Raw genomic sequence first — 11,158 nt, 5'->3', positions numbered from 1 at the left:
GAATGGCCAATTGCGATGCCGCTTTCAGGCGTATGTGTAGGACATACCCGTGGGGCCTGAAGGGGCTTTATGCGGCAACCGAAGCGGTTGGGCGTTGGACGGTAACTTTCAGAGATGCCGCCAAAAGGAAAAAGCGGTTCTGGAAAAGGGGGGAAAGGTAGAGCAGCCAGAGCAACCAAGGAGAACGGGGTCGGGTGAGGGGCGAGGGGAGGGAGCTGACCGGCGATCCCTGGGGTCTGGGATGGAGGCAGCCGGTGGCCGGTGACTAGAGGGCTGACCGGGAAAAAATAAGTTGGAGACTGGCAATGTGGACTTCTCTGGAAAGTTTTGGCTGAAAAACATGGGGAGCTGGTGCTGAAGCTGAAAACCCTTGATTATGTCCTTGCGCTGGGACGGTGCCAGTGGCAACTGTCACTCAATGGGACAGAGAGACTGTACTGTGACGTGTTATTCAATGTTGTGCCTTTCTCCTGCTGCTCTAACCTTAGACCCTCTACTTTTTCATCCTCTGCAAAAAAAAAAAAAAAGAGCATGGGGATTAGATGGTAGATAGCAGAGGACAAAGGATTAAGTGAAAGTTTGATTTTGTTTGTTTCTTCAGAACAGGCAAAACTTGGGAGTGAGGCTGACATGAAGGATCCAGTAAAGTTACAGAGGTAAAGGTACAGAGGATTGAGGTTTGAGATAAAAGAGGTGGAGCAGTTGACCTTTGAATAGGAGGGGCACCTTATGCTTGAGGTCACAGGGAAGGAGACCAGGATGGATGTGGTTGTAAAAATTGGGGCCGGGGGGAGGGTGGGTGGATTTTGTAGAAGGTCAGGTTTAATGGCCTCGATTTTTCGATAATGTGGAAGACAAAGGTAGTTTTTAAGGCTGAGGGGCAGGGAATGAGTAGGGGTATTGAGGAGAGTGGTAAAAGGTTTGGAATAGCCGTTGGGGTGATAGGAGAGGGGATGAAACACTAATAAAAGGATTGCTGTCAGGGCTGAGAGCCTGACTAAGACTGAAGGCCATGAACTTGTAGAGGACACGATCTGCACAGTCATGATTTACCTAGTACAATACAACTGGCACAATGCAGGATTGAAAAGACCTCGGTGTAGCCTTGAGCCAAGGTTGAGGTTTTGTTGGACAATGATAATAGAAGGAAAGCAATAGAAGGGAATTAAGGGGCCAGGGAATGCAGTTCAGATGATCAAGCATGGGATCCAGACTAGGAAGGGAGGGGGAGGGTGGAGCTCACTGGTAGAATGTGCTCAGCATGCACGAGGTCCGGGGTTCAATCCCCCATACTTCCATTAAATAAGTAAATAAACCTAATTACCGCCCCCCCAAACTAAAACAAAACTGACTGGGAAGGGAAGGAGAAGTCTGATAGTCTAGGGGAACATAGCAAGGTAAAGGGACTGAATGGAGGGGGTGTGGTTTCTGTGATATTAAAGAGCCCATGTTGGAATGAGGCAGGAGAAAGCTGGAAAAACAAAGTTGTAGCCAGAGACTGAGTTCTGAGTGGCACAGTTCCATCATGTGCCCGTGGGAACAGGTGGCCTGGAGTAGAAGGCCTGGGCATTGAGGAGGGAGGTCCAGAAGTGAGGTTAGGCTGTTGGATGATTCCTCTGCATAGATGGTGATGTCATCCAAGATGATGGCAGGAGTGAGGGTGGAAAGGCAGCCTGAAGCTGCTAGAGTCCTCAGTCAATCAGAGGGAGTGAGGTGGCAGTCAGAAGATGACAGTGTCCAGCAGGGGAGAGGATGGGAAAACTGGAAGACATTGTTCTACAGTGAATATACTGCAAGCCCACTTAAGAGTTTGGTGTTGTAAAACTCCTTTGGCAGTAACATTTTCTTAGGCGTTTGGTGGTCAGTATTTTGGATTTTCGCTTGGTTGAACATTTATTGAACAACTGTTGTATGCTAGGCATTGGAGATCCTAAGACAAGTAAGATGAAGTCTCCTGATTAAAACTTTCCAGTGGCTCCCTATTCTAGGATAAATTCCAAATTCCTTAATAGGGCCCAAAGGCCCTCATGCCCTAACCCTCAGCCACCTTCCCTGGACTCATGTCACAGCACTCCCACCTCACATCTGGCTTCATCTAGAGTTTCCTACACATCCCATGCTGTTCCCCCACCCCAAAGTGTCTCCTCCTCTTTGTCCTTTCTTTGCCTAGTCAGCTCCTACTCATCGAGGAAACCTTCCCTGACTGGCTAAAATGTCCCTCTGTGTTTCCATAGCCCCCTGTCTGTAGAGCATAGCTCATTCTCCTGAAATGATCTGTTTGACCTGTTTACATAACCATCTTTCCCAGCAGCATGTATGCTCCCTGAGGGAGGTACCATGGCTTGTTCATCTTTGTATCCTCAGTGCCTAGAACTTAGTTACTTAGGAAATGTTTATTGAACTGAGCACGTAATCTAACAGTAGTTCTTAGGAATATCAGCCTCTTACAGTGAGTATGCTGCCATCAACACAGAAATTGGCACATTAGCAAAATGACACAGTAATAAGATGTCAGATGCTGCCAGCAGTTGTTAATCTGAATATCAATAACTTTTCTTGGGAAGTGTCAATAGGCAATGTAGTAGACTCCAGGAGTTTGGACATGATTGTATTCTTTAGCCAAATAAGGGTGGTGGGAAGTTTGATCTTTACTTAAAGTATATTCTTGGAGATTTTACTTATTGAAATTGTGAGTATTCAAATACATAGTTGCAGTGCTTATTAGAAATCTCACAAGAGTTCAGGGGTTTGGCCTTAAAAGGCAGAAGTTCACCTTGGGTCCAGTTGGCTATTGGTGCTCTCATTCAACTATCAGCATACTCACTTGGGTATCCATTTTCTGTGAAGAGTTTATGAAGGGCACAAATTTCCTGTTTTAAGAGAGGTGAGTCACAGATTAATTTAGCTTGATGTTGTAAAGTGTCTACAGAGTTCCCTTTTGAAGCTTGGTGTTATGATGGAAGTACCAACTCCCACTGTGTTGAACTTTTCTGTAAATAACAAGGTGGAGTTAAATGAATACCTGTCATTTTCTTCTCAGCCTCTGGGAGTGACAGTTCTGACAAGAAGGCTCAGGGTCCCAAAGGTGGTGGAAATGCAGTAAAGGTAAGTTAACTAGTTATTTTTTTAAAGTTAAATATAAATAACATGGGCAGCTGTCATTTTAGTACACACAAAAGGAAAAGACAGTATGCTTGACTCATTCTAAGAGGCTAACCTAATACTTTGATGTAAGATCAAAGTAACACAAAAATGGAAAATATCAATCACTCTCACTTATGAAATGTAATTCTTTTTAAATTTCTTTTTTTGTTTTTTTTCGGGGGAGGAGTTGATTAGGTTGGTTGGTTGGTTGGTTGATTTATTTATTTATTTATTTATTAAATGGAGGTACTGGGGATTGAACCCAGGATCTCATGCATGCTAAGCACATGCTCTACCACTGAGCTATACCCTCTTCTGCCCCTGTAATTCCTTTTAAATATTTTCTCAAATGCTTTCTCAGACATCCAGAATTTCTTCATAATTTAGTATTTTTCCTTAAAAAGTATTGAGTTAGATCTTCCCAAGTAAGTGAATGAATGATTTCTCAGAATGAAATAGTGTTTGATAAGACCAAGAGCTTAGATAAACAGGCAAAGGCACAGGTGAGCTACGAGCTGGAGCCCTGACCATGAAAATGAGGGTGGGGGAAATTGCAACTAACTATTCAAAGTATTTGACCTAATGTCAGTGGGGTGTCTGCCCAAGGAAACTAATCTGCAAACACAGTTACACTGCTTAGTGGTATGTAACAAGGCAGTTTCCCTGTTTCAATCAGGATATGGGATTCCATACTTTGATTCATTCATTCAGTAAGGATTTAGTGACATCTTCCCTGGGCCGGGCAGTGTACTGAATTCTGGGTATTAGACTCTTATCACAGTCTAATTGGGAGCAGTTAGGTAAAGACAGAAATTTCGTTGCTGTATGATGTGGCTTCCGTAGTGGAATTGCATCATATAAAGGCAACCATACACATGGAGCCAAAAGAAGGAGAGAGAATGTAGTGTGCCCGCTTTTCTATGCAATGAACCTATGCCCCAAAGAGACAGTGAGATGGGAGACATGAATTTGCTTTTCCACAGTCGACCACCATTCTTGTATGAGCATCCAACCTGTGAAGTGGGATTCTGGTATCCAAAGATAAACTGTCATAAAACAGGATGCCTAAATACAAGCCAGCTACTTCATTCTGGTGTCCAGCTGAAGAAGTGGTGGTTGTTACAGCACAAGCTGGGGAGACAGGCTGTGTGAGGCTCACAGAGGGCTGATGTGCTGGTCTCCAGTGTGGCATCTTCGGAAGGGATGTTATCGGGTAATTTTGACTGTGTGCAGTTTTCACCATACGTGCTGACTTTCACAAGCACCTAACCTAAGAGACTCCTCCACTGCATATGCCCTTTTTTGGTGGGGGGGGCGGTTTGCAGGGGGTAATTAGCTTGCTTGCTTGCTTGCTTGCTTGCTTGCTTGCTTTATTTATTTATTTATTTATTTATTTATTTATTTATTTATTTATTTATTTATTTATTTATTTATTATTTTTTAATGGAGGTACTGGGGATTGAACCCAGGACCTCGTGCATGCTAAGCAGGCACTCTACCACTGAGCTGTACCCTCCCCTTCATATGGCTTTAAAGAGGCATCTTGCCTTTTCTGGGGAAAAAATACGTTCAGTGTGGCTATACTTGAGATTATAGAAAGGAGTGGTATGTAATTAGGTAGGAAAGTCATGGAGGGTTAAGCTATTTTGTTCAGCTTTTCCTCTTTAGATAATTTGAGACTCACATTCAGTTGTAAGATACATATACATGTACCTCTTATTCTGTTTCCCCAATGGTAACATCCTACAAAACTCTAGTACCATAGCACAACCAGGAGATTGACAATGATGCAGTCAACATCCAGAACATTTCCTTCACCCCAGGGATCCTTCCTGTTGCCCTTTTATAGCTACACCTACTTCCCTCCCGCCCCTACTTCTGCCCCCTCCTTGACTCCATGGCAGCAACTAATCTGTTCTCCATTTCTGTAACTTTATGATTTCAAGAATGTTACATGAATGGGATGATACAGTATGTAACCTTTTGGGATTGACTTTCTTCGCTCAGCATAATTCTCTGGAGATTGCATTCCAGTTGTCGCATGTATCCAGTCTTTTCCTTTGAGCTACTGGGTAGTGCTCCATGGATCGGAAGTGCCATAGTTTGTTTAACTGTTCACCTGCTGGAGCACAGCTGGGTTGTCTCCAGTGTTTGCAGAGGCCCCAACAGGGGAGGGACCTCAAACCCTCCAGCCTTTTTGGGACTAGGCTCTTTCCCCATCCTGCCATTCTGTTTTAAACCCCACTTCTGAACCCACCCCCACCCTGTGTCACTAGAGCTACCCAGATTCTGAAACCCACCTGCCAACCACAGCTTCTCTCCTTCCCCTTCACTTCCCACTGTCCCCAGTCCTGTTGTGTTTTTCTCCACACACAGACCTGCAGGCCCTCAAACCTCCCCTGTTCTCCCCACTTTCTCCCAGACTTCGTGTCTGTTCTCTGAGCCCTGGTTGTGCCTTAAGCCAGCCACCACCCAGCTCCAGTCAGTCAGGAGGTATCTGCATCCATTGGTTCTCAACCCTGGTGTATATCCGATTCACCTGGAGAGCTTCTAAAACTCTCAGCGCAAGGGCCCACCCCAGTCCAGCTGCCTCAGAATCTCTTGGGGGGGGGGCACTGGACCTTGATATATTCTTAGAAGCTCCAGGGGTGATTCTGATGTGTGCCAGGGTTGAGAAACACTGATCCAGTCTCAGGGTTAGTGTAAGGATTTCACATAAAGACCTTCGCACATTGTCTGGCAGGTACTAAGTACTCAATAACTTAAATACTGTTATAATTGTCACAGGAAAATGGAAACCACACCTGTGACGTAGGAACTCATTGGCTTCCCAGCCCCCTACCAACCATGTTCTCTCCACCCACACCTCCCCTTTCTCTCTCTCCTCACCTTCTTCCTTCAAGGCTCACTCGTTTGTCCAGCAGTGCTCTGAACGCCGGTCCTTGCACCTTCATTTATCTCCTCCCTCTTGCTTGACTGTGTCTTCAACCTTTCCCTCTTTACTGCATCATTCCCTTCATTCTGACAATGTGCCCAGGGATCTTTAAAATATATCCATGCCTGTGACCCTTTCCCTCTGACCAGAGCCCTTTCTCCTTTTTTTCTAACTCAGTTCATTGGGGGAGCTCCTCCCGCCCGCATTACTGCCCCAGTCTGCCCGCTGCCACCTGGCTTCTGCACTTACCACCCTTCTGAAACGGCTTTTGTGAAGGTCCTCAGTCAATCATGGCTAATGTGATTGTCCTTCTAACCTGATCACTCTGTAGCATTTAATCCTGTCGACCATTTCCTCCTTGCAGCTTTCTCTTGCCTTGTTTTCTGCTAACACACCTTTCTCCCTCTCTGGCCCTCCCTTTTCATATGCTTATTGAGCTGCTTTCTTTGTTTCTTAAATACTGATATTCTTCAAGGATGTCTTTAGCTGGCTTTCCCCCTCTTCTCATTCTGGGTAGCCTCCCGGGATGATCCATCACTTCCCAGAGCATCAGCTCCTGCCTCCGTGCCCATCACCCCCAAATTCTCTCTGAGCCTGCCTGTCTTCTAAGACGCTGGTCTCACACAGTTGCCAGTTGGTCAGTCATACTCGCATACCCACAGGCGCTACAGACTCGATATGTCCAACCTCTCAAACTGTCTAAGCCAGAATACTTGTTTATTCATATATAAAGTGGTAGATGGGTCCCCTTTCAGTGATCATGAATGCTGTGTGCACTTTCCCAGGAACTGAACCAGAAGGTTGCTTTGTGAGCACAGAAGCAGGAAGAGGGAGGCAGTCAACAAGCTGCTTTAGCCAGGCTGAGCTCAGCTCTGATGAACCATCCTTGTCCCCCAACATGTATCTCTCTAGTGTCCAGATTGTTCATTCCTGTCTCCCCTGGACAGTGCTGGACACATTCTGTAGAAGTTGCCTTGCTGAGGCCTGCTTTTTGACACATTCTTTCCTTTGCTGTGTCTCTATATCCTGTGTAGCTCCTCCAGTCAGGAAGTTACTCCTGTGGGCCCGGGATCCTCTCGCCCCCAATGTCAGTGTTGAACCCTGAGGACAACCTTGGTTGGTTTGTCTCCACATTTATAAGGGAGACGCCTTTAGCCCCCACCCTAGTATATCACTTACAATAAGAAATGAATAACAGATTCTATTTGAATGAGAAATCTTACAAAACATATCTTGACAAAAATCATTTTTAAGGATATAGTGTTTTTTTTTTCAAAACATGGCTTTATGTAAACATAGGTAGGTTACATTTGAATACTTCTCTAGGGTTGAGTATTCTTAATCTTCAGCATGTGATCCTTTTTCAAAGTGTTAACTTGTGGGGAGGCTTTATACATTGAGCCTCTTGGTAAAAAGTACTTCCTGCTGGGGTTGTTTTTTTTTTTCATATCATCCCCACTCTGAGGATAATAGCTAACTTTTATTGAATGCTAGCTGCATTATCTCAATCTTCACAACCCCATGAGAACTCATAGGTACTGTGCACAAATGGGGAAACATTTAGAGGTTTAAAAACATGTCCAAGATCATACAGGAGAGTTGGGAATTTGACTCCAGGACCCAAGCTCTCAACCATTATCGTTTCCTTTCCCTGTCACCATTGAGGAACATGGTAAAAGATGGTAGCTTCCCCCAGCCAGGTGCCCATTTTCCATGTAAATCTGGGTTCTGAGATATTGTCTGGATACAGGAAATGGGTTATGGCCATTGCCCAACTGGGCAGACTTCCTGGATTTTCCATTGCCAGGAGCGAATGTGTTTTTTCACTGGTGGGGGTAAATCCAGACATGACTGCTGTACTGTAAGGAAAGGAATCATTTGGGTCTCCAGGTATTACATGAACATGCCTTTTTCTTATAGGTCAGACACATTCTGTGTGAAAAACATGGAAAGATCTTGGAAGCCATGGAAAAGTTAAAGTCTGGAATGAAATTCAATGAAGTGGCCGCACAGTATAGTGAAGATAAAGCCAGGCAAGGGGTATGGTGCTCTTATTATTTAAAATGCCCCCTCTGGAGGACACCCAGCAATAGGGATTATTTTTATGTTCTGCCATTAATTTTAGCCATATCTTGGCTCAAAGATCTTAAAAGCAGAAATGTTCAACTTGTGAACTGTGGAATACAGGTCACCTTTGTCTAAACCTAGGCATGACCAAACTTGCACAGCTAACAGACACCAGCTGCCTAGTGAGTGCTTATGTGTTCAGTCTAGGGTTGGACCTCTTCCACCTGTTTGTCCTTGTCGAGGCTGCTTCTTTCCAGCTCAGATAAATAAACCTAGAAACCTTAGCATTCGTGCTGGGAAATTCTCAAGCTGCAGTAGAACTGTTCCCTCTTCAGGGTCACTTAACGTCACATATCTTTTGCATTTTTTAGGGCGACTTGGGTTGGATGACCAGAGGGTCCATGGTGGGACCATTTCAAGAAGCAGCATTTGCCTTGCCTATAAGTGTGCTGGATAAGCCTGTGTTTACTGACCCTCCAGTTAAGACAAAATTTGGGTATCACATTATAATGGTCGAAGGGAGAAAATAAAATTGTATGAAAGGCTGCATGCTTTATACATTGTTTATTTCTTTAAAAGGTGTTTTCTGATCCTTGTATTTTACGAACGCTGTCATTGTGGGTTTGTGGGGGTAGAATCAGGTGGGTTAGGTTGGTGTGCACTGCAGTAGGTATTTAGTCGGTAGTTCTCAAAAGATAAGTCAAGCAGTCTCCTGTTAACCTGTAGTCCCTTTCCTCCCAGGACTACTTTATCTGATTCTCAGTATATACCATAAGTTAATTTAGAAACCATCTCTAGAGGAGCCAGATACCAGCTCATACTATTCACACATTGAACTGGACATCAAATAGATGGATCAGCGTATGAAGAGCGTAAGTTAAGTTCCTAGACCAACACATGTTCTATAAGCTAGCCAATGCTGATCTGCCAAGACAGTTGTTATTAGCTCCACTGTCATAACATAGTACATGACACATAATGGCCATTCAGTGTTAACTCTTTTCTTTTTATATAAATGTTTATTGGAAGAAAAAAGGCACTCAGTTCTTCCACTGGTTGTTTGTACTAGACTAAGCAGCAGCCAGTCATCAAGTGCTGGTTTAATTAAAAGGAGAAATGTCAGCATAAAAACATTCCCTCTTCCTCAGATGTATGGGCTATATTATGACAGTCCCTTCCAAGGCCAATGTTTTGTGTATCTACAATTTTTAATGTATAATGCCATAAATACACCATACAAAAAAGTGTAAAGAATATTATAAATACCATACTGCTTCAAAAATAAAACTTTGCCAACGCAACTGTGTGATTCTTAAGAGTGATTCTTTTAACAGACTGTGTTCTCTCTCAGCTGCATTTGACCTGCCCACATTATGCCTCATAGTGGCAATTTCACCTTAGAGAGTTAAGTTTCCCATTTGAGAAAAAGTTTCCGAGCACCCCAGCAGTTCATGACTCTGAGACTTTCCCCACTGAGCAGACTGAAGGTGGCCCATTCCCTGATATAGATATGGTCATAGGATCCAGAGAGATGTTCAGAACAGTAGGTATCAGATGAAACTCCTTTAAAAACTCCATTCAAAACAATGTCTCTAAATAAAGAGCTACAAATTCTGAAAATCTTATAGAAAATTCTGAAAAGAATGTTGATTTTAAATGAATAAAATCCATAGGATTACAAAGGACACCAATTGTGCTGAAATAGAGTAGTCAAAATAGTTTTTCAATTGCTTTCTATGTACCTCTTTATTAATAGATTGAGATCTAGTGGTAGGTCTGAAAATCAATGATTTTGTAGTGATAAATTTCATTGTTATTTTGAGATAGCTGTAGTAACTATGGAATCACTGTGATTTCTGTTGGTGAGAAAGTCGCAGGTGCTGCTCATATTTCTGCAGTTTGTCGCCTACATTCATCCTGAAAGGAAACATTAAATTCCAGATACAGGGTAGTTGGAAGGAAAGATGTAACTTTTTTTTTCCCATCCAGATTCAGACATCTGAATCCGCTCCATGAACTTCAGTTTAAAAATTCCTGCCTTAGATATTGTTTGAATATTTTACCACGTGCATGTACTTTTCCCCCCAAATTGTCATTATATACATTCGGGAAGCTTTTTTTTCAGTGAGAAATACACCTAGGATTTAAGCCTCACTGTTCAGATCAAATGGATACAGTTTCCTAACGCCTCCTGGCAGGCAAATAAATCATGTGCGGCCTTTCTTTTGGTCATATCAGGGAAGAGGAATTTATCAGTTGTATTTCCACAATTTGTATGCTTGATGGAAGGGACTGAAAAAGATGCAGGGCACAGCCAGTGACATATGTGCATGAGGACAGCCATTCAGTGCACGTAGGTAAACAATGAGCTGGAGTCAGATGCAGACTAGAAATTGATGAATCACAGTGTTTTCACCAGGGTTTTTTTCAATAATGATACATATTCAGTCACATTACCCTCCCTAAAATATGAGTACAGTTAGCCCTCCGTATCCACGGTTCTGCATCCACAGATTTAACCAACTGCAGACCAAAAATATATTTGTTTTACATTCCAGAAAGTCCCCAAAAGCAAAACTTGAATTTACAATGCACTGGCAACTATTTATACAGTATATTCTATTTGCAACTATCCACAATGTACATTTACATTGTAAAAGGTGTTACAAGTAGTCTAGAGATGATTCAAAGTACATGTGAGAATGTGTGTAGATTATTTGTAACTACTACACCATTTTATACAAGGAACATGAACATCTGTGGACGCTGGTATCTGCAGGGGGTTCTGGAAGCAATCCCACTCGGATACCGAGGGATGATTATCGTAATTTCTTTCTGTAAGAGCAAAATTTTGTACTATCAATAAATAACCTATTATTTAAACTTCAGCTCATCTCTTTCAAGGTTCAATCCATGTATTTTGTAATATACATATGAGAATAGTAGCGTGTGTATATTCATATAATTTACAAGTAGCTTTTTTTGGTTGTTTTTAAATGGAGGTACTGGGGT

At 43.0% G+C, this 11,158-nt stretch overlaps 1 protein-coding gene across 1 annotated transcript; it reads left to right on the top strand.

Moving 5' to 3' along the window:
• On the top strand, nucleotides 1–9,447 carry PIN4 (peptidylprolyl cis/trans isomerase, NIMA-interacting 4). The gene is made up of 4 exons (XM_010991287.3): nucleotides 1–157; nucleotides 3,041–3,105; nucleotides 8,000–8,119; nucleotides 8,518–9,447. Exons 1-4 carry the CDS (start codon nucleotides 115–117, stop codon nucleotides 8,674–8,676), a joined length of 387 nt encoding a protein of 128 aa, XP_010989589.1. The 5' UTR covers nucleotides 1–114; the 3' UTR covers nucleotides 8,677–9,447.
• The last annotated feature ends 1,711 nt before the right edge of the window (nucleotides 9,448–11,158 follow it).

This window comes from Camelus dromedarius, chromosome X, assembly GCF_036321535.1.
Source record: "Camelus dromedarius isolate mCamDro1 chromosome X, mCamDro1.pat, whole genome shotgun sequence".
Lineage (NCBI taxonomy): Eukaryota > Metazoa > Chordata > Mammalia > Artiodactyla > Camelidae > Camelus > Camelus dromedarius.
Note: the sequence above shows the minus strand (reverse complement) of the source record. Positions and strands in the feature narration are given on the sequence as shown.

Bases quoted from the DNA above. Each gene is read 5' to 3' on its own strand.
- PIN4 (XM_010991287.3), top strand. From the start codon at position 115: ATGCCGCCAAAAGGAAAAAGCGGTTCTGGAAAAGGGGGGAAAG. The intron at 158-3,040 runs GTAGAGCAGCCA...TTTTCTTCTCAG, and splicing joins TTCTGGAAAAGGGGGGAAAG to CCTCTGGGAGTGACAGTTCT. The intron at 8,120-8,517 runs GTATGGTGCTCT...TGCATTTTTTAG, and splicing joins AAGATAAAGCCAGGCAAGGG to GGCGACTTGGGTTGGATGAC.